Source organism: Anomalospiza imberbis, chromosome 17, assembly GCF_031753505.1.
Source record: "Anomalospiza imberbis isolate Cuckoo-Finch-1a 21T00152 chromosome 17, ASM3175350v1, whole genome shotgun sequence".
Classification (NCBI taxonomy): domain Eukaryota; kingdom Metazoa; phylum Chordata; class Aves; order Passeriformes; family Viduidae; genus Anomalospiza; species Anomalospiza imberbis.
The window spans coordinates 15,332,794-15,356,349 of NC_089697.1; the positions used below are offsets into that span (position 1 = coordinate 15,332,794).

The following is a 23,556-nucleotide window of genomic DNA, read 5'->3' on the forward strand; positions in this document are numbered from 1 at the left end:
TCCTGGTAACAAGCCAGCCCTCCCAAATGCCCTGACTACCAACTCTATTACAAGGGGGAGGGGAAAGAAGACTATGGGAGGAGATATTACAGTAACATCACTATACATTTAAAAACCTTTCTTAACATACACATAATATCCATCTTTTAATTGTGAGAGCCAACCATCACATTATTCATTTATAACATTCTGTCTTCTGTATTTTTGTTAAGGTTTAAAAAACCTTTGACATTTTAAAAGTAAGTGCCGTTTCTCACATCAGGATTTGTGTGGTTGCTGGAAATGGGGATCTTCCATTTTGCTCCACGAGTCCAGTCCTGCTGCAGCTTGGTTTGAAGAGAGAACCCTCAGTGGACAGGGAAGAAAGAGACAGTAACCTTAGCTTTTTTGTACATAAATAAAAGTTACATGACAATTGTAAGGTGCATGAGCCTTGTGATAATACATGGATATCAGGAAAATGAATCCACAAACACCAGAGGTTTATGTCCAAAAAGAAGACAGAGAAGTCCTTTTACTTTATTTGAATAAGGGGAGAGGCCATAGGGTGTTCCCCATGGGTGTCTCAAATTTTTAGAGGATGAAGCCTCCTTTTTATCCTAATTTCCTGGCCACATTTCCCTCTCTTTTCCCCATTGGCTGAGGTACTTGAGAGGTACAGATTTCCCAAAATGCTTAATATCCCCTTCTAATTTAAACCTCCCCCTTTTTCTTTTTCCTTGTGTCTCTATTCTTTCTCTCTAAATCCAGAGATGTAGCACAGTCTTGAGAGAGTAACAGTCTGTGTCAATTAGTGGAATTCCTATGGAATTTATGGTTCTCCCCATTGCTTCTTTCACCTCTCAGTATCCAGCCTTATCTACCATCAGGCACACAGTTTGTTTGTAAAAACACCTCCTTCTCATTCCTTTCATGGAGAATCCACACAGGGTGAACTGCAGAGAGCTGGGAGGCAGCACAGCAGCAGCTGGCAGCCCTGAGGCCACTCTCAGTGCTTTTGAAGTCACACACAGGGAAAGGTGGCTCTCCATGGGCTGCTACAGGTGAACTTCAACTTCCCTTGCTCTGCTGTCAATCTCAATGTATGAGACTGGAAGGAGTGTTTGCTCCTCTGATCTAGCAGGTAAGGGGCAGAGAGGAAGATGGGCATAGCAAGCAGACTGATTTGGGGAACGAGGGTCCACGAGCCAGCTTTGCAGTGTTTCACCTCTGCACATGTGGCTGTTGGCGCTGAGATTCTCTTGTGTAACAACTTTTTGAGGTTAGGATTCTCCTTTTGTTTTCTTTCTCTCAGGGAATTTTTTCCCACATGTTGCTAGGTGACAAAACTGACTGGTACTTAAGAGAGAAAAAAGAAGTTCCTACGGTGCAGGGGAAGGGTGGTGCTGGCTACTCTTAGCAGAGGGGTTTCTCTTGGGGGGCAGAGGTACTGGGAGATTTGGGCAGGGGGAAGGGGCTGGGCGCAGCTTCTGGCTCTCTTGGCATTAGAGGGAAGACAAGCTGTGGTTGCTGTGGGGAGAATTTGCCACCACTGTGAGGCTCCGTCTCCTGCTGTCTTCTCCTACTGTGAGTGAAGCGTTGCTCGTGGGAGTGGCCGTTGCACTGGGACCTTGTTAACACCCTACCTCACTAAAAAAGGACCTTCACCATCTGCTCTGGTGCCTCAGGGGAAAAACCTGGGACCCCGAGCCCTTTCCCTCTCTGAGGGAGGGTCCCCCAGCCATGTTCAGGAACCAGGCTGCTTTCTGCCACTGCTCTGAGTTTTCACTACACTGCAGCCCTGTACCCCTGCCTGCCGGGACACCCTGCGGCCCCTGCCAAGGCTGCGGAATTTCCGCTACATCGCATTTATTACTCCAGGATCTGCTCGCCTCTGCTGTTCCAGCTGCTTCCGAGGTCCCTGCTGCAGCGCATTTCACCAGCCGGAGGTGCAGCGGGACCGGCTGTCCCTGCGGGTTCCAAAGGAGGCTCCTTCTCCATCCCTTCCGCCGGGCCGCCCGCCATTGCCGTGTGCAGAGAGGCGGCCGAGCTCGCGCCACAGCGCCCCCTGCAGCCGCGGGGGAATCATCGCCCCCGCCCTGCCCGGCCGGGAGCCCGCGGCGCCCCTGCTGGCTGTGCCCGGAACTGCGCCGCAGGGGAAGGTGCCTGCGGCCGGGAGAAGGCTGGCGCTGGGTCTGTGCCTCTGTTCGTTGTTGCTGCCGGGGTTGGTGTTTGTTTGCCCTGTTACACACACACGCCAGTAAGGAACTGCTATTCCCTTTCCCATATCTTTGCCTGAAAGCCCTGTAATTTCAAAGTTACAATAATTTGGAGGGAAGGGGGTCATAGTCTCCATTCCAAGGGAAATTGTCGCCTTCCTTGACAGACACCTGTCCTTCAAACCAAGACACAAATGCCCTTCCCACTCAGTCCCCTCCATCTGTGCTGCCTTCTATCACCCCCAGCAGCCTCACTAACCCAGATCTCTTTTTTTGATTTTTTTTTTTTTTTTAATTAGGGACCAAAGATTCATGGTATTGTGAAGGAATGTGTCCTGTAAGGGCCCAGCTCTCCCCTTGGTTGCAGAACAAAGAGGAAGAAAAGATTTACATTAAAAGCACTGAGCAAATCTTTATTATGAAACTCACATCTCTTACTGTCAGCAGCCTCCATGCAGAGAATGTGCAGACCAGAAGTTTTCCTGCCAGAAAGGGGAACAGGAGTACAGTTTGCACTGTGATATATGGTGTTCCTCCAATGGATGGCAATACAAGAGGTAAAAAATCACTTTGCAGGCTCCTGTTTGTTTAGGTTAATATCTTAGTGCTGCACTGAACAAGAAACAGTGCAGGCAAGTGCTGAAGAAAGGACCTGGATACCTGGCCCCTGTGGAATAGCCCTTAAGGAATCTGTGAGACTGAGCTGACTTTGCCAGCAGTGCACCTGCTGGACTGCTTGCAGAAAGCAGAGAACACTGCAGAGAGGTGAACACAGTGTGTTCCCAGGGGTGATACAGGCAGGTAGATGGGACCATGTAGTTCCTTCAATGTGGCCACTGGGTGTTGAAACGCCGACTAGCAGTTTCCCGGTGTGGCCAGTGGGTGCCACAAGAGTGGCCACCCCTGGGTCTCAGCTGAGGTTCCCAGGTAGCGGTGTGTGCAGCGGCACGGGTAGCACTTGCACCGAAGTACCGCGAGGATGCGAGGTGAAGGGACAAAGGAGAGAACACTTGTGTGAAGTCCAATGAGGTTTTATTCCACAAACCAGTCAGGGACAAGTGTCATCCGGCTACAACTTATAAAGGGTGTGGGCGTGAAGGGGTGGTAACATGGAACAACCAATGAAGATACATCACAGGAGGATTACATCATGGGTCACAACCCATGGGGAAAAGAGAAGGGTGGGGAGAAGCCCTGGGGACTAATCAACTATTAGAACATGGGTGATTGACAGTGAACTTTTGAGAACAAAATGGAGGCGGCTACACTGATAGACAGGGGACATGGGCAGCACAACTGAGATTGACAGAACTATTTAAGGGTAAAAGGGGAGGAACAGGGAGATTGGCACTTTGAGGGACAGTCAAGTGACGGGAAACTTAGGAGTAAACAACCTGGGACAAATCATTGGGAGGGGAAGAAATAGGGGGTACACGGAACATACCGACTGAAACTATCTAACATTGAACTTCTAACTTTTTTAACAAGACAATGTAAAACCCTATAAAAACACACACCACCACAGGGCCACTCCACAGCTGCAGCAGGGAGTGAGGTAAAGGGGCCTGTGGCCAGGCTCTCTCAGGACAATAGGCCTTCGCACCATCCCTAAAAAGTGCTGGGCTGTGGAGGAAGGCACTGCTCCCTGCAGCGTGCCCTGTGCTGCCTTGTCCACTGGCTGTGTTTCACAGAATCAGAAAGTAGTTGGAAATTACTTTTTAAAGGCCATCTATCCCAAGCCCCCTGCAAGAAACAGGGACACCTTCCACTAGACAAGATTGCTCCAAGCCCTGTCCAATTTGGTCTTGAACTTTTCCACAGGTGGGCTGCCACAACTTCACTGGGAAAATTGTTTTACTATCCTCACGGTAAATAAATACTAAAGAAATACTTAAGAAATCTATTCTAACCCTGCCTTTTGGCAGTGGGAAGCCATTCCACCTCCTCCTGTCCCTCCATCTCTTGTCTCAAGTTCTTCCTCAGATTTCTTGGAGTGCCTTTAAGCACTGGAAAGGGCTCCAAGGTCTCCCTGGAGCCTCCTCTCCTCCAGGTGAACACCCCCAGTTCTCCCAGCCTGGCTCCAGAGCAGAGGGACTCCAGCCCTGGGACCATCTCCATGGTGGACTTGCTCCAACAGCTCCATATCCTTCTTATGTTGTGTCCCCAGGGCTGGAGGCAGCTCTGCAGATGGGCTCTCACCTGAGTGGGTAGAGGGGCAAAATCTTCCCCCCTTACATGCTGCCCACACTGAACCCAGGTCACTGTAGCCAAGTACTATCAGCACCCGCGGGCTAGGCAATACTATGGTATGGGCCAGGGGAGCAGCAAATGAACGTGGGATGGGAATAAAGATCGCGGGAGGAGTGAGACACGGCCTGGGGAAACAGAGTTGGTGCTGTCACTGTCCCTCCCCAGCCACAGCCAGGCTGAGCTGCAGCTGCCGGGGCGCAGCAGCAGCGGGGCCTGAGGGCAGGGCAAGGCCGGGCCGGACACCAGCAGAGCACGCGGTGGCAGTGGAAGAGGAGCCGGAGCCAGGCTAGCGGAACGGCACTGGCGCTTCCCGGTCGCTGCCCACGGTGCTCGAGCTGCAGCGGCCCGGCAAAAGCTCCTCCCACCCGCGGGGCCGGGGGCGGTCAGTCCCGGTGCGCCGCACAGGCCCTCCCCAGGCCCAGGTGCACCGCCCGGGGAGCGGTGAGATGGCGGAGCCTCCGGGATCCGCGGGGTACGGACGGGGCCGGCGTGCGCGGCCCCTTTAAAAAGGAGAACAGAACGGCGGCACCAGCTACGGGGCCGCTGTACGCATGCGCACAGCCCGTCTCTGCGACTTATTCGGTGCCGCCGGCACAGGAGTGGCGGCCAGGGGCGGGCGTCGCGCTGCAGCGGGCTCGCGCATGTGCAGGCGCGGCTCTGCCGTGCGCTTTGTGGCGCTGCCGGAAGCGGGTGCGGGCCGAGCGCAGCGAGCGGCGCTCCCGGTCCTGTGCGGCCGCGGCCCCGTGGCGCCGGCGGCCTGAGGGAGTGGCGCGCCCCGACATGATTGCCGGGCTCTCGGCGCAGGTAAGGCGGCCAGGCTTCCCGCCCCGGCGCTATCGGGCTCGGCCCGCTTCGCCGCCCGCGGGGCCTGTGGCGCGGGCGCCGCCCGGAGCCTCCACCGCGCTGACCTTTGCTCTGCCGCGGCGGGGCCCGAGCGGGGCGGGCGATGGGCGAGCCTGTCCCCGGGACTCGCGCCTGGTTGGTGCCGCGGAGCCACCACAGGGCGGGCGGGAGCGACTCGCGGTGACCCTCCGCGGCCCGGGGCCCCTCTCGGCCCCTGCTCCGGCCCGGGGGTCGAACCGCATTTCGGGTCCTTGGGAGGAGCGTGAGGTGGTACCCGCGCCCTTCTTCCCGTGTGGATCCTGCGAGCGGGAGCTGTGCCTGAGGGAGGAAAAAGTTTGTGTCGCTGTTTGCCCGCAGAGTCCGACCAACAGCCCGCCGGTGCGGAGCATGCCCGGCTCAGGCCTCCCGGGCTCTGTCGAGATTCTGCTTTCCCTGTCTCATTCGGTCTCCGGGCCCAGTGCGTAGTAGATCCTGTTTATTTGGCAGACAGGCTCAGCAGCGAGCCTTCTCCCCGGAGTGAGGGGGCTATGCCTGCGATAGAGTCCTTCCTGCTTGAGCAGTTTGGAGACTTCACGAGAAACTGGACCGACGGATAAGTGCCAATGTAAAGAAAACTGTTGAGTAAAAAATTTTCTCAGTCGAGTGCACTGTTTTGTGGTCAAGTTTATTAAATAGTTTTTTGCACAAATGAGGGGTTTGAAAACTTACTAAATTCTCAAGTGACTTGCCTGGAAGATAATTTTCTCAAACCTACTGTTAAAAATAAGAGTGATAGTGAGAAGCAGAGTAGTACTGATGTTTGAGTAATGATGCTTGGAAGCAGAATAATAGCTAAAACATACAAAACTGACTGATGTTCTTGCTTTCCTATGGCTGCTCATCTTCACATGTATCAGTATGCGACTTGTAGGCAGTAGCCTTCTCTATAGCAAGTACCCTGCCTCCTGCTTTGGCCAGGCTGTGTCCAGCAGTGTTCCCAGGAACTGAGGAGGCGATGGGGCCCATGAACTGGGAGTGGGGCAGATAGTGAGACCGGAGTCCTGTGGCTTAAATGGCACCTTATGTTTGAGACCCAGCCTTCCCTGTGGCGCATTCATGTATTAACTTTTGCTACAATAGTGCAATAAAATCTGACAGATTTGTCTTCTCTGGGCAAGGGCAGCTGTGATTCTCTTCTCTGACCCTTGGTAGTGCTGTCGCTGAATGGCTTGGGAAAGAATGACAGCAGTTTGGTTTTTTTTTGTTTGCCTCTTCTCTTCTTGCCTTGAATATAGACTTAAAAAAAAATTAGTAACCCCAACATGCATATTTTTTTAATTCTTTAACAAAATACTTAAAATACCAACTTTCTGCTGGTCTTTCAGATAGGTCTTCTGTTTGGTTCTTGCTATTTTTAATTTTCCCCTGTTCTCTGCTCTGGCTGTTGTCCTTTACACATGCCTTAGGCAGCGCTAACCTGTTAGGTGGCTCCAGAGATGAGCTGCCGGGAGGGCTGCACTTCCTCAAGCCTGGTAGGCTTAATACCAGAGGTGCAGTTGGTCTCAGCTAGATCTAACTCGCCTTCTCCAACATGAACTTGGAGGGCAGGGGGACAAGTGGCCATATAGCAGCTGTTCATACTCAGAATGTCACACGACTGAGAAAAATTGCTCATAAATGTCTGGTTTGTGCTTTGGGAGAAGGTGGGTTGTGGCAGGATGACTTTCTGGCAAGAATTGTTTCCTCTAGAGAGCAGATGTAGTACTACCTTAGGTAGCAGAGGTCATGTTAAACGGGAGGACTTCCTTTTTTTTTTCCAGAGACTACTTATAAAGCATATCTGATATCCCAGAACTTTGATGTAGACCTCTTTTTGTGGCTGCTTCTCTGGTTTAGGCTCAATTAGGCCTTCAGCCTTCCTTGAGCATATCTCTGCTGATGGTCTTTGCATCTCTTGTACTACTAACCATTGTGTCTGCTCTGCTTTTTGGTTCTAGTAAAAGCCAAGAAGGATCCACTTTTGGGACAGCTTGTCTTTGTGATAGAGTTCTTTTGCATCATAGAAAAATACTTCATTTTACATCTGAAGCTGCTGAACAAAAAGACTAAATGTTCACGTTTGCCCCCCAGCACTGCCCTCCCTCAGTGCACATTTTCTGAGGAACTGCTCTGCACATGAGTATTGATTTCCTGACCTCTCCCCTGCACATGCTCTGAACACCTCAACTTCAGGCTTGGACCTTCTGCATGTTCCTTCACAGTAGCTGCAGAATGTGGCTCTGTTTAGTTCTCACTGTCTAACTTTAGTGATCCAGGAGTTCAAATATTTTTGCTGCAGCTGTTTGTATTAAGTCTTTGGAAACTGGAAATAGAACTTTATTTTTTGAATTTTATGGACTTGTTACTATTTTGTGCTCACTGGCTTCTTGAGTGTTTGAGAATTGAGGATCTTGGGTCTTCAAAGCTGAGACATCCAGTTTCTGTGGTTTATATGGTGATAATGACTGAAGTTCCTAAGATGAAACAGGTTGGGAGGAAATACATTGAAATCCGGAGTATTTACCACACTAGGGAATATTGGATTTAATGCTCAGTTTCCTAGTAAATTAACGTCTCCTTGCTTTTGCTAGTTCTAATGCTGGTGATTTCTTTCCAGGTTTGTCTGTGAGAGTGCGGGGAATGTTTTATTTAGTGCAGCCTCCAGTGAACATACAGCATACAAGAACGTGTAAAACTGCTTGGTGAACAACAGAGGTTTATTTATTTTTCTACTCACCCCTCCTCTTAATCAGCTTTCTGAGAGCCTTTAGTGATTTGAGCCCCAATAAGACATGTGTGTATGTGAAGTGCGAATATTCAGCTTCATGAAACTTGGGAGATGTTAGTTGGGCAAGTGAGGGTGCTTCTGAAATACAGAAGCATTTCAAAAACAGAAGTCAAAATCAGGTGTGATGTGACAGTTGCTTTCATGGTCTTCAGTTTGCTGTTGCTGTTTCAGTAGTTACTGATAAATACAGTGTCTTGGAAGGGAGGTAGTCCTGCTGCTGCACAGCATCGGGTGCTCTTTATCTGAGGCAAGTTAGGAATCTGTCAGTGTGTGGAATGTGTCAGGAACATTGTTTCAGATATCATTGTGTGGAGACTTTCCAGCCTTTTTTAATTCCTGTCCAGTTAGAAGAAGCTGCATACTAGATAGATGTAGAGATACTCCCTCCATTCCTAATGGATTGCAGCCATTTCCAATTCAAGTGGCATTTGAACTGGAGTCTTAAATAAAAAAATAACTTCTAGTCCTTCCAAATAGAAACTTTTAACTGCTAAATAAAGGGACGTGAATAGATTGATACCCTGCTAAATCTCCCTCATAAGGATTTTGCATCTGAGTCAATTACTTCTTTCAGTATTCCTTGTGTATTGCTAAAACTAACAGAAGGTTTCTTTTACAGCAAGACTAAAGGAAGCCTCAAATATTAACAAGATACAGACTGGTGATTTTATTTATGTGTGAATGTCAAGCAGCAGGCTGGGAGTGTGTGGTATGAGATGGTTGTCCTGTTGCTCAACCTCTTCAGCATGGCATGTTGTATATATCCTGTGTCTGTTAAAAGTGCTACTCCTCAGAAGTGTGGAAGGGTCACCCAGAAGAGCTTTGCGTCTTTTTTAAATTGTGGCAGGGTGGCGTGAGGGTGGGTGATTGTGTCCTCGAGTTCCCCTGCCCTAGTGCAATTAAGGTTTTCTAAAATGCAGCAGGATTCTTCTAGATGAGAAAGCTCCCACGTAGGCATTGCCTGCCATTTGCTCGTATTGTACAGCACTTCCACACACCTGGGCGCCCTGCTCTGGGGTGAGAGTGCCCTGCTCTGGGATGAGAGCAGCCACAGTGAGTGTGCTGTGTTTATCACACACTGATAAGCTCCTGCCATGAGCTGTTAACTGCCAGCCTGAGGGCGGGCATGGAAAGGACATGCTGTTTTATCAGTTCAAATCAGCTTATTTAAACCAATGTTCCTCAAATGCTGTTACAGAGTTACACGCTTGTAATGAACTTGTGTCACAGGAGAGGAATGGGGAGTGCTTCCCCTCTTCCCTTGTGGGATAGGGGGTAGGGACTTTGCTGTGGGGGTGAGTGATGAGGGGAAAGTCTTGGAAAGTGGATTATATTTCACTTCAGTCCCTTCTGCTTTGACTGCAAACACACACTGGAGATGGTGGTCAGGTAGGAGAGAAGGGGGAAGACAAAGTGTCTCTGTGTCTATAGGATATGAAAGGAAAAGATACCAGTATGGAAACTTAGATAGTGGAGCTAAACAGTGATCAAAGCCATCACTGAGGATTGAGATTTTGTGGGTTTTGTTTGGTATTTCGTTTTTTGAGGGTTTTTTTTTTGGGGGGGGGGGGTTGGTTTGATTTGGTTTTGGGGTGTTTGTGTCTTTGTGCATGACTTTTCTTGGGATTGCCATTTTTCTCTATGCCTAAGGATTTTGACCACAGTGACGTGAACATTTCCCCCTGCCTCAGTCCCCAGAGGAGGGAATGTACCTGAAGGACATAGGGATTGTACATCATGCAGGCTGCTGCTGCTCTGGTTAACTCACTGTCAGATAAGCACACGTGATTGCTGCCTCAAACCACAAAGGATGTAGTTTGGAAGACAAGATCTTGCTGCCTCACTTTTCTGTCGTACCTGAAGGGAATCATCAGGCTTTTTGCATAGGTTTTGGGTATAAACATTTGAGGAGTCAGCTAGATAGGCAGATTGTTTAAATAGGCTTTTCCATAGGAATGTGTATTTCCAGGCCTGGCTTCGTGTTTAATTTTGGGCCAACGAATGTCTAAGAGAAGTGTTCAAAATATTCCTTGTATAACTAACTGGCTTCCAAATTGTGTCAGGTAAGTGTAGTTGGCAAACGGATATTGGAGTGCCATCCATGACAGCTTGAGCTGCTCTGAGCAGTATCTCTTGAACACGCCTTGCTTTTCTCCTGTGCCAGCCCTGTTTTTCTTGTTCATGTGATCACCTGGCTCAGATAATGGATAAAAGGCTGCCAATTCTGGTGGGAGAGGAGGAGAAGGAGATGGTGCAGTCTCAGTTCTGGTGGCTCAGGCTTCTGTGGTACCACCTGCTTGAGCATCAGTTTAACATTGTTGTGGGCCTGTACAAAGCATTCTGCCATCAGAGGGATGTTCCTGCCACCTCTCTGGCCTGGGGTCCTCACTGCTCTGTTGTGTTGGCACAGATGTTTCTCATCTGAGTTAGATTAGATCCCTGGACGTGTTTGATGTGTGGGTCAAAACTGGCTGTGCGTGATGGGTGTCTCTGAGCTGCCCAGTCCCATGACTGGGGCTGCCTCACCCCACCTGTTCCCAGGGCAGGGGGTTCTGGCCTGGCTCCCAGCCCTGTCCTGTATAGCACGTAGGTATTGTGTGTGCTGCTGGTGCAGCACGAGCAGCTCGGGACACAAGGGTGCTGCTGCCTGGAGATGGACTGTGGGAGCACAGCTTAACTTCTGCTGCTTCTAATTGCCTCTCTTGGTTGAGGTTTCACAGTAATGCCAAAATACCCATCCCAAGCTCCCATCACTGCAAAAACCTGGTTAGTTCACAGTCAGCTTGGCTTCCTGATCTCAGATAGCGGTGAGGGGAAATACACTCCTGCAGTTGTGCTGGGATTGTTACTGAAAGGAGAACTGTGCCTAGTTCTGAGAGCACTGCCTGGGAAATTTCCTAGTGGCTTTTCTGTCTGGAATCTGTGGGACAAATGTTGATTTTCATGGAGTGACTGCTCTCTGTGTGTATTTCTTTACAAGGATTTGAAATGCACCCCAATGCCATAGATTTGGAACCTATATGTGCTGTAGTGAAACTGTAAAGTGATGCTGGGTTTAAGCTAGTGATGCACTAAGGCTCAGCCAGTCCCGAACTCACTGCAAATAAAGGGCACTCTTCATTATCACTGAATTGCATTTTTCAGCTACCAGTTTTGAATAGTGTCTGCTGTAGAAATACCATATGAAAATAAAAGAGGCTGAATTTTTGTCTTCTCAGATGACTAAGGTTTTCCTGGAAGTTTCCTGGTGTCTCTTTTTAACTGCTGTTGAGGTGAAAAAGGGAACAAGGGGTGAATTGCAGCCATTGCTTCATGAGCAGAATACTTGTAGAACTGTTTTCTACTTACCTGAAGATGTCATGTAAAGGGTAGCATCTTTCCTGCAAAGATGGTACAAGCAGAAGTGTGACGTGAAGTCATTTCTCAGGGTTAAGTATCTAAAATGGGCATATAGTCCTGAACTGAATCTCGCTGTAATCTCTGTAATCAAGCTACGTTTAAGCGCATCTGTGTAAAAAACATACTAAGGTTGAAGAACAACTGTTGGAATCTCTTCTGGATTGCCAAATGTATGAAATGGATGTGTGCGTCTTGAATTTATAAGGGTCTGGATTGTGATACACAGCCTCAGTTTTGCTAACTCATATCATAGACATTTAAACTAATTGTCTCTTTTTCTTCCTTGCCCCCCAGGTGTTGTTTGGATTGTAGCATAGAGGCACTATGTACTCGGAGTGGAGATCCTTGCATCTTGTCATTCAAAATGATCAGGGGAATACCAGTGTACTTCACAGCTATCCTGAGAATGTGGGGAGAGAAGTGGCAAATGCAGTGGTGCGTCCTCTTGGACAAGCTTTAATTACATCATCTGTTGGAAGCGAGAGTTTACTGAAAACAGACAAAGAAGTAAGTGCCTTTCCTTGGAGATTATAGTTTCCTTCATGCCAGAGTAACAGTTTAATAGTTTTCTATGGCCTCTTTTATTTTTCTCTCTTTATTGTCCCAGGTTTTATGAAGTGTATTACATTTTTAGTTTAGTAATCTCCATAGGGTTTTTATTAGCAATTAGATCATAGCAAAAGTGTACTTCATGACTTAATAGTAAATGTTTACCTGAGCTACTATACCACAAAATTCAGGCTAAAGAAAACCAACAAAAACACTCAAAACAAACCCAAGGAATTTAACACTAAGCCTTTCTACTTACGTTCAGTTTTGGAGCAACAGCATGGGACTTCAAAAAAAAAAAGTCTTTGTATAGTATAAGTATTGGTTAGAATTTGAAAATCTTTCAGTAGCAGCTTTTGTGTGTTCCAAAGAGTTCTCTCTACAGTTTAGATTTAAGAGATTCAGAATTTAGAGTGATTTGCCATTTATTCATATTCTTCATAATATCATGATATACGAGTTAATGATTTGGTGTTTTACTGCAGGATATGTTACGCAGAATTGCCCATACAACATAACTACTGTTGCTTTACTTTTTTTTTTTTTTTTTGTTTTTTTTTTTTTTTTTTTTTTTTTTTTTGTTTTTTTTTGTTTTTGACTTAGAACTAATGTGCTCTGACCAGTACTTACTTACCAATATTAATTTAAAATAACTTTTGCTTTGTCTTTGTCAGGTAAAATGGACTATGGAGGTGGTTTGTTATGGACTGACCCTCCCTTTGGACGGCGATACTGTGAAATACTGTGTGGATGTGTATACAGACTGGATTATGGCTCTTGTGTTACCTAAGGACTCTATTCCTTTGCCTGTTATTAAGGAACCAAACCTTTATGTTCAAAGCATTCTCAAACATCTCCAAAATCTCTTTGTACCAAGGTGAGTGTTATGGATTCCAGGCTATAGTCAGCAGGTAAACTGTCAGAAGACTCAGGAAGTGTGGAGGCTCTTGAGTAAAATAAAACTGCTATTGCTGCAAGCTTAGGAGGAAGGTGTTTCTCCAAATGTCTTTTGTAATTTTGCAGTAGCAAATTGAGTTTTTGCTGCTGTGGTTAGGTAATTAGAATCACACATAGTTCATATCCTTGAATGTTTACTGTCCCAAGAGGTTCAAGATTTATCTCTATTGGATGACTGGAGGGTAAGGGGAAAAGCAGAAGAACATCACTGTGTGACCATGTGCTTTTCATTGGGTAAAACTGAGATAAACTAAGAGAGCATCATGGCAGTGCCAGCCTTGTTAGTCAAAATTTGACCATGTGTGTGATGTCCTGAAGGATCTTGCAGTAAGGGACTGCTCTGTATCTGCATCTTGCTGCCTGTTAAATGTGTGTGGTTATGCTGACTGTCATTCTCTGGTAGATTTGAAAGAACCTGGTGGCGATGTGCTTGCTGCCTGACATCCTTGGATGATGATGTTGAGATAGACACGTTTCTAGGTTTTTTACACAGCTACGTTGTCAGAGTGTGCAAACATCATTACCTTATTTACAGTTTATGGCAAGTTTACCTGCTGCTGTTGGGCATATGTACTGGTTAAGGAAGATTAAATAATAGCGCCCCCTGAAAAGGTACTTAACTTCAGATCAATGTTTAGTATATGTCTGTAAATATCAGATCATCTGCTTTTATCAGTATTAAATATGTATCACTGCAGGTGGCCTTCAAAGTGCTCAGCTGCACTTGGGTCACTTTACTAAAGGCTTTGTTTATAAAGGACTTTGAATAATACCTTGTGCAAATTCAGAGGAGTTCTCTGCTGTTTATTGATTGCTTTGGAGTCTGCCACCTACTCTTAGCTGCTGTTGCTCTTAACTTGTAGTGAAAATGCATTTTAATTCCCATTAAAGGATGGTCAAGGCAATGACACAAGTCTGAGGACAGCAAGCTTCTGGATTAGACTGCGGCAGGAGGTTGTCTCTAAGCTTTAATAAGTGCAGAATACAGTCTACTGTCTGGGATCCTTTATTCCCTTGGCACAGCAGAGAAGGAATTCTTCACTAGTCCATTAAATAGTTGTTTCTGTGATCCCTTGCTTGCTGTCCCACCAGGGGCCCTAGTAGCAGACAGCTCAGTAGTATACTTTCAGCTCAGTAGTATAGCATGCCAACAGTGCATGCTGTTGGCACAAGCTTCCACTTCACCCTTCTCTCCCAAAATCATTGTTGGACCTTGATGTAGGCTGGTAGACTACACGTGATAGCTGTTGAATGAAATAATTAACAACTGGAGACAGGGAGGGCTGAAAAATCATTATTTTAAACATTGTCCCTGTAGTATAGTTGTTCTGTAAGTTTTTCTTTCAAGGGCCACTGAGATGTATCTTAAACACTGATTTTTTTATGGCTGCTGCTGTCAACACTTGATATTCAAATCCCTAGTATTTTTAAGTTTTGCCCTCCAGGGTGCGACGTTCAGAATTCACTCCAGCAACAGGAGAAATTTCTATACTGCAAATGGAATACAGAACTGAGTTGTGCACACCTGCCTTGAATAAAAGCAAAGATTCAGACTTAGGTGTCTGTGGTGGGGAAGAGCAGAATGATTTCTGGGTTTACCCAATTGATGCAGGTTGCCGATGATAATGGGCTCATGTAGAATACTTACCCAGGAGGTGTTACAGCAACCTGTATTGAACTGTCTCCTGGAAAGATCTGTTCTTGTGTTGAAAATAGTAAGGCTTTATTATAAGCCTGTGTCCTATGGAAGGTTGATTAAAATAGCTTCCTTCTTCATCCTGGCTCTCTGGAAAGAATGTAGCTGTTGGTTTGGCTGCCTTTAAAGTGGTGGCCCAGAGTTGTGAAGACATCAGACTCAGATGGTGACATATAGGTAAGGTGTGAAACACAGCAGCCTGAAGTGGGCACTTCAGTTAAATGGCATCTCAGAAGCTTGTGTACACCCATACAGAGCAGGTGCATATAGATTCTAGTTTCAGTGCTCAACTGAATCAAATGTTTACATGCACAGTCCTTGAAATAGTGTGGTGCTGGAAAATAAAACTGTGAAGGATGGGTGAGTCAAGTTAGCTTTCCTCTATCTGCTGCAGTGACGGGAGAGAAGGTGTTTGCCTCCTTCCCTCCTGTACTGGCCTTCTGTCCACCCTGAAAAAACAAACACACTGTTGACATATTTGAATAGTCCCCAGGCAACCCCCAGGCTTTCCATTCCTGGCAACCCTAGAATATCCAAGAGGTCTTGAAGATGACTTGAGCAGTAGTGGTTGTTACTGCTGGCAGATAAAGTTTCAGTGCCACAAACACTGTTGGAAGGAAATATGAGCACTCTCTCCCTTTGTATTACCTCTCCAGGAGAGTGAGGTACAGATATCCAGGTTCTCTGCAACAGAAATGTCTGGAATTGCTTGAGAGACCATGGAACATGTGACTGCCAAACTTTTTTTTTGTAATAACTTAATATGCTTCTCATATGAAATCATGGGAACAGTACTTCTGAAGGAGAATGGCCAATAGGCCACAGTCTGTAGAAATCTAGACATCTAGAAGTCTAGAAATAGTGCAAGCAGAGCTTGTCACCAGGTCAGCCTTGCAGACGAGAGGAAGTCATAGATGGACAGAAATGTTTGAGTTGCCTTTAAAAGATTAGTGCAGAACCATCCTGTTAGCTTGCATTATAAGCCTTGGTTTTTTACAGCTTCTGAATGATTAGGGAAACGAAACAAGTCTTGAAGCAGCCTTGGAAGCTTCAAGCCTATATAGATTGAGGATACCTTTTGGCTGAAACAATCTGCTCTGTTGTTGCTCACACAAAAAATAGTGCTGAAAGCAAGGAAGGGCTCATTTATCCCAAAGTTTGTTATTCTACAGAGAGATTCTGGGTTATGATCTAGCTCTAGCATCAAGCAACCCACTGACGTCCTCATCTGTGGCTAGTAGTGTGCAATTTTGCACATTAGGCAAATTAGGCCAGTATTGTCTCTTTGTAATCTTTTATCCAGTACTGTAATACAACATTTATACTCTCAAGATAAAAGCTGATAGTATTTTGTGGACCAGCACATTCTTGAGGTGCTTGCTATGCAACATTACTTGTGGGTTATAGTACATTGAAAATATTTGGTAGGAATCTGGTAATACTACTTAGTAGTCCAGTGGAAGGTAATATTTGTATGATTTTTTTTTTTTTGGTCATCTCTTCAGTGGCAGTAGGAGGCATAACAAAATCATGCACAGGTTGAAATATGCCTTACATATACTGCACACTCTAATTTTCAATCTCCTCTCTCACCCTTTAAAATTTGGGCTTCCTCAGGTTTTTTACCAATGTCCTCAGATAGTGTCCAGAATGTGTCACGTGACTGTTTTGTACCTGTTCTGCCTTGTCCAGACTAACTAATGGGAGGAGGTGGTGCTGCTTTGTGCTGCTTCTGCACAACTTTATGTTGAGTGACTCAGCAGTGCCGGTGTTGATCTGATTATTACTACAGGAAAAACCTAGGAAATGTGGAACTGTTTCCTTTCTTCCTTCCTTACTCCTAACTGCTTACAGAAGAAGACATAGAAGGGGGTCATTAAATAGGAACATCAGACTAAAGGAAGAAGTGGTAAGAGTTGATTTGGAAACAAGAGGAGAACTAGGAAGAATTAAAATTATTTTGCTAACTATGTTCTAGTTTTGCCACTTCTGAATTATGTATGTAATAATTCATGATGTCTCAACTGGATTGCCATTGTTTGGCCCAAGATAAATCTGACATGATGGATTGTGCTTGTGCTATGTATTGTGTCTCACATGGAGAAGAGTGTTATGGTGCATCTTGTGCTCATTAAGGCAGAGTTAGGATGCCTAGAGACAGAGTTGGGGTGCACAGAAGCATTTTGGCTCATGTTCTCAGGTCTCACTCAATAATATTTGATCCTTTTGTAAGCTGAACATGCTGGAAAGTTCATGTTACTGAATACATCACTTAATAGTTCTATTTCTCAAGCATTGTTTTCTTCTCTTGCAGGCCAGACCCAGGATCCAGTCAGGTCAGACTGTGCTTGCAGGTTTTGAAAGCTGTCCAGAAGCTGGCGCATGAGTCAACAATTATGGCAAGAGAAACCTGGGAGGTTTTGTTATTATTTCTTCTTCAGATCAATGACACTCTTCTAGCAGCTCCAACTGTGCAAGGTTCATGTTCATCTTCCATTTGGTTCAGTTATTAAAAAACTTCTGGCTTTTCTTGACATTCAGCTGCCAGCAGGATGGGGGAACCCATTAAAAGCTCTTAGGAGCTATCAAAGCACAATAGCTCGCTCCTAATTCTGCCCCATTACTCCAAAATCAAGCATTGCCAAAAAAGACTGAATAATTTGGAGCTGAGTTTTCCTGAAACTATTTTTGCAGGACAATGACTTTATACAGGAGCAGTTTGGTATGAACAGTTTCAGACACTGTTGTTCCCTGTTTGTTTCACTGAAACCCCTTTGTTTTGCTGTTCAGCCTGTCTAGTGCAAAATAATAGTATTAGTTTTACCTATTTAAAAAAAAGACTTCAATACAGACACAGTGCAATAGAAGACTGCCTAAGATTGGTGGATTCCTGCTGTCCCTTATTACACACACGTGGCTGGGCTTTATCTGTTATACTTGGTCTTGCAAAAAGGTGAATTTGCTGTAGGAAGCAATCAAGGATCATTCTTAAAAATTATGAAAAAAAGAGGGCTTAATCTTTATGCACTTTAACCAAAACCTCTTTGGGGAGATATTTGAAGTTATTTAGATGGAACACTAACTGAAGGTGTGCTTGGTTTCTGTTGTAAGGTGGCATTGCTGAGAATCTGGCTGAAAAACTAATTGGCGTGCTGTTCGAGGTATGGTTACTCGCTTGTACGCGGTGCTTTCCAACACCTCCATACTGGAAAACTGCCAAAGAGATGGTGGCTAACTGGCGACATCATCCTGCAGTAGTTGAGCAGTGGAGCAAGGTCATTTGTGCCCTTACTTCCAGGTAGGAGAAATCCCATTGAAATAAATGCATGTATGGGGATAATAATAGTTATACATGTTTTGGAGTTGCTTATTTGTGGAATCTGCAGCAATCCAAAAGTGAATAAGCAATACAAAGTGAGAGGTCTTGCTGTATCCTTGGATTGTGTGTGTATTCCTTTGTTCTGCAAGGGGAGATCTGAGTTGGATTCTCTCTGTTTTTGTGTAAGCTTTGTACCTCTGTGATATTTAGCACTTTGTGGCATGTGTGTATTAGTCTCCATGATTGTGACTCTTCATCATATCCCCTGAGGAATGACTCAAGAATATTAGTATAGCGTTATGTGTGTGTGTGTGTCACCATCAGAATTATTAGGTGCTTGTTAGTCCTCATGTTGCTGGGTTTGAGGTGACTCTTGGACTCTGCTTTGACCCTGTGAGCTGAAACTGTGTTACAGCTGCTTGGCACTTGTTCCCTGGCAGTCAGGGCGTGATGGGCCAGAGGAAGACCACAGGCTCTCTGCTCTAGAGAGTAGGGGAGAAGAGCTGTACTGAGTTGTGCTGGGTATGGGAGCAGTGAGGATCATATGTGATACAATTGTTTAGGTTGGAAAAGACCTCTAAGATCATCAAATCCAACCATGCCCCCAGCACTGCTAAGCCCACCACAGACCCATGTTCCCAATTGCCACATCCACAGGTCTTTTAATACCCTTTGGTGACTCCACCACTGCCTTGAGTAACCTGTGCCAGTGCCTGACAACCTTTTCTATCCCATCTGAGTGTCCCCTGGCACAACTTGAGGCCATTTCCACGTGTCACGTCCCTTGTTACCTGGGAGGAGAGGCCAGCCCTCTGGTGGCTCTAGTCTCCTTTCATGTAGTTTTAGAGAATGAGAAGGTCCTCCCCCCTGAGCCTCCTTTTCTCCAGGATGAGCCCTCCCAGCTCTCTCAGCTGCTCCTGGTGCTCCAGCCCCTTCCCCAGCCCAGTTCCCTTCTCTGGATACGCTCCAGCCCCTCAATGCCTTTCTTGCCATGAGGGGCCCAAAGCTGTCCCCAGGGTTGGAGGTGCCTCACCAGTGCCCAGCACAGGCCACGGTCGCTGCCCTGGTCCTGCTGCCACACCATGGCTGGTACAGGCCAGGTGTCATTGGCCTCTTGCCCACCTGGGCACATCAGGCTCTTGTTCAGCTGCTGTTGAGCAGCACCCCCAGGGCCTTTCCTACTGGGCACTTTGCAGCCACTGTGCCCTAAACCTGTAGCTCTGGGGTTATTGTGACCCAAGGGCAGGACCTGTCACTTTGCCTTGTTGAACCTCATGGAGTGGCTTCAGCCCCTTGATCCAGCCTGCCCAAATCCCTCTAGAGATCCTTCCTGTCCTTCAGTAGGTCAGCTCCTGCCCACCTCGGTATCACCTGCAAATGATTGAAGGAACACTCACATCTGGGGCTGGCAGGAGCGTTTTGGCTCTAATAGAAGGTTCTGAACAGTGAGGATAGTTTCAGTACCCTTAATATTGAGGTCTTTTTGGTGTGAAGTCTTTGTTTAGGACAAATCTCAGACTCTTGGAGGAAAGAACTTGATTAATTACTTGTAAGAGTGTCATCTGGGTCTCCTTCCAGCTCTCCTGAAATATCAGTAACTTATTTCTGTAGAAGTTCAAAGATGTGTTAAAATTGCTGCATTGTGAAATATTCAATAGAGTATTTTTCTGCAAGGGTTTATTATAACTTTGAAAACTTTTGCTTTGAATTACCTGTCAAAATGTGAAGTGTGAATAGATTTTTTTCCAGGGTATACAGCTATTTGTTAAGCCCCTGGGAAATAAAGCTGCAATACAAGTTCTGTGTATTTCCCACGCTATTTCTTCAGCTATTTTTATCTTGTTAGATGTAGCGTTACATAATGGAAAATACTTTATGATTCACTGATCTGAAAAGAGCAGCTCTGTCTCAAAACATGTGTTGGTGTTCTGCACTACACACTGTGCCTACACTTCCTCTCCCATTGTTGACTAACAGTCTTGGTTCTGTGGGTGCACAGGAGTATGCAGGGTTTCTGGAATGTTTTAGTCTGTGTTCAGTAATGTTGGTTTATTCCTGATACCAAGGCAGGGAAGGTTAGGCTCCTCTGAGGCTGGGTTTAAGTTCAGTGGTATTTTAAGCTGTATTTTTAATATTCAGTGAAGCTCCAGCTTCAAACAGTTAAAATGTTTTAGTAAACAGTTCTGTGAATCAGGTTATTAGCAATAAGCTGAGAGTAAATGTTTCAAATTAAAACCATATGGAAAATTATATTTGGAAATCTGTACACATATGCAGTGTCAATTTGTGTCCTTGGCTATGATTTTTAGCAGGATGAAACTGGAGTCTTAATTGTATTGCCATACCAAGAGATACTACTTTTACCCCATGGAGATTGCTTTAGATATATTTTAACTGTCTTGGATGTGTGGCTTAAAATTTATTTCTATCTTCAATCATTCTTAAAAAGGACCCATATGTCATTAAAGATTTGGTCATGGTCTTTGGAAAACTGGTTTCTTGCCGTCATGGGGAGAACTGAAGCAGTGAACTGTGTTGCCAGGCAGTGGTGTGGGGCGTGACAGTGCATGGGGTTGGGCCAGGCTCTTTTGGGTCTTTTAGAGCCAGGTAATTCCTCTGCAAGAACATACGCTGGGGTCATGCCTCTGGGCACTAAATGTAGGTGGACACAGGGTTGGAGAGCATTTGCTGCCTGGTATAGATGTGTGTATTTCTGGTTTTAAGGAAACTTCCCAGTCTGACCATTCCCAAGACTCTCTGGCAGTCACTCTTCCACCACCAGTGACTTTAACTGCTGGGACTGAAGCCCCTTTGCAGCAGCAGCTCCAGTGAGCTGAGGAGTGCCCTGCTTGACTCCCTGCACTCCCCACTCTCACAGGCAGACCAGCTTTCCTCACCAGTTCGACCCCAGGTTTCCCATGGGAGTCTCAGATGTCTTGTTCCATAAAGCCCTTTATTCCTGGCACAGTAACACAGCAAGAGCTTGAGCTGATGCCTCCAAGGAGCAGCCCAGCAAAGGACTCCTGGGCTTTTATCCCCTCACAGTCCAAGCTTGTGCAAGTCTTGGCTCTTCCTCCCTTGTCCTCAGCTCTTGCAGTGTCTGAGCACCTGGCTGGGCCATAAGTCCAGTGCCCTTTGTTATGCACAGGGTCAGCTATTTGAGCTCAATCTGCAGCTGTCACTGCAGCTGCACCACCAGCTCCTGCACTGAATGGAGTCCTCATTATCCTTGCATCTGGAGAAGGCCTCATGTCCTAAAGCTCTTTTGCTTTTCTGTCAGGTAAGGTACTGTAAATAGGCTGTGATTTCAGACACTTGTGTTAATTGGCTGCAGGTTACTGCAGTACCCACTTCTGGAAGAAGTGGCAGATGGAAATTCAGCTTGTTTGACTCTTGGTTTAGGAGTCAGCCATAGACTACTTTTCTTCTCTTCTCCTAGTTGTAATGACTTTAGAAAACTATATGGCTCTATAAGTGAGTAAGGATGAGTGGCAGGTTTCCTCACCATTGCAAGGAAGTTAGCTTAGGCAAAGACAAACTGATTTCTGGGAATGCTGTGATATTGAGAAGGTGCAGTACAGATCTCTTCCATTCCTTTAGGAAACATCAAGATTATGTTGATCAGGAAAATTGAACTGTAATTTGGTGAAGCTGAGTATGAAGCAGGGGTCAGATTAGATAGCAGGAGCTCAGTGAAGGTCACTGATGACTCTTCAGGTAGTAACAGCTCTTTTAGGGAAAGATCCCCATTTGCCTAAGCGTTGTCCTTATGGCACTGGATCACTGGTTTGCTCTTTGTTGGTCTGTAGATTCCAACCTCTGTCAGATGTGGTGCATCTGTTTTGAAGAACTCACTAAACTGTGGCTTGCAAATCCTGTGCTACTTGTAGGTCAACAGTGAGTGCTGCTCAGGGTGCTGAGGTACAATGTAGGCTATCAATCATGAGCTGGAATTTAGAGCTGCAACCTAATACGACTTGCTAGTGTCACTGAGAGCTTGAGCCAAACAGCTGTGAGGATAAGGGCCTGAATACCTTCTTTAAAAAAAAAAATCCTTCTTCCTTCACGTATAATGTCCTGCCAAATGTGCATGTGGCTGTGATAAGTGGTGACCCCTCTGGCTAAGGGATGGGAGAGCTACTGTGGGGTCTTGTGCCTTAATAGCTTTTGGGTTTGGCTGGAGCTTTAGGCAGGCTCCAGGTGTGCACCGTCCAAAGCTGAGAGATTGTATAAAATGGGATCTCTAGGAAAACTTGGGATGTTGCATTGCTGTCTGTGGACTCACCTGTGGGCTGCTTATACCTTTGGCATGCAAAGGCAATGTTAAATTTTTGCGCTGAAGGACAGGTCTGTCTGACTTGCTTTCTAGGTTGCTGCGTTTTACATATGGACCTTCATTTCCTCCATTCAAAATTCCCGATGAAGATGCCGGTCTGATTCCTCTTGAAATGGATAATGAGTGTGTTGCACAAACATGGTTTCGCTTTTTACATATGCTGAGGTATTGTAATTACAGCCATCCATCGTTCCTGTTCTTGCATCAGCTCTATACATTTGCATGACAAATGAAACATTACTCTGGAGATTGCCAAGATGAAGCATATAAATAGAATAAAATTAGAGACTTGTGCCAGTGCCATGCAGCAGCTCAGGGCAGGCTGTGAGTGGTGTTCAGCTTTGAATTCTGACTCTTTCAAAATGTACACTGGTTCAGTTAATTAAAAACTATTTTAGCTATTTGGCATTTTGGAGGATGTGAAAAACAAGAGTTCAATAGAATTTTGTTTCTCTGAGATAACAAACAGGAAAAGCTGAACAATAGATCTGGGAGATGCTTACGACTTCCATTTATTCTCCAGGGTAAATTTAACTTACAATTTATTTTTAAAATGGGTGTTTATATATTTATTTTTATGAAGAAATCTGTACATTAAATTTTACCATACATGTTAATCTTTCTTAAATGCACAGCTGAACCAAATGCTGTGTTTTATTTTAAAGACTTTTGGACGTGGTATTACATTAATGCTCTCAATGGCCAGAATATTAAAAAATTGATACAAAATACTATTTAATAGTTAAAACTAGATAAGCATTAGGCTGTTTAAAATTTATTTCTTAACTAACTAAAAAACCCTCTTTCTTAATTTGTAGTACTAATGTCACAAGTACTGTACTATTCAAATTTGGAGTTTAGAAATTTGCTGTTTCAGGATTTGAGTCAGTCAGGAAAAATTGCTCAAACTACTACAATTTACTCCTCGTCTTGTCACTGTTTGTTGCTTACCTTTCTGGAATAACAATATAAGCAACTCTTAACTGGGTTCAAAATACCTCATAAGTAATTATTATTGCTGCAATAATTAGTCTAGCAAGTCTGTGCTCTGGTTTGTTTTATTTTACTATAATTGTTCAGTGTGTTTGGGTAATGTTTGAAATGAAGGCAGCTATATACTGCCAACCCAGGAAGAGAAAATTGCCTTCCTGCAATGGAAGGCTAGAATGTATTAATATTGGTTGCTGGTTTGTGGTGTTATTT

At 45.4% G+C, this 23,556-nt stretch overlaps 1 protein-coding gene across 4 annotated transcripts in view; it reads left to right on the plus strand.

Moving 5' to 3' along the window:
* Nucleotides 1-5,107: 5,107 nt before the first annotated feature.
* Nucleotides 5,108-23,556, plus strand: part of RALGAPB (Ral GTPase activating protein non-catalytic subunit beta) — a 59,564-nt gene continuing 41,115 nt past the window's right edge. For all 4 annotated transcript variants that reach the window (XM_068208165.1, XM_068208162.1, XM_068208163.1 and 1 more), the window contains exons 1-6: nucleotides 5,108-5,252; nucleotides 11,791-12,003; nucleotides 12,720-12,922; nucleotides 17,013-17,176; nucleotides 17,810-17,996; nucleotides 22,387-22,518. In XM_068208165.1, the coding sequence (XP_068064266.1) occupies nucleotides 11,821-12,003; nucleotides 12,720-12,922; nucleotides 17,013-17,176; nucleotides 17,810-17,996; nucleotides 22,387-22,518 (869 nt within the window). In that variant the 5' untranslated portion in view covers nucleotides 5,108-5,252; nucleotides 11,791-11,820. The remainder of the gene's footprint in view (nucleotides 5,253-11,790; nucleotides 12,004-12,719; nucleotides 12,923-17,012; nucleotides 17,177-17,809; nucleotides 17,997-22,386; nucleotides 22,519-23,556) is intronic.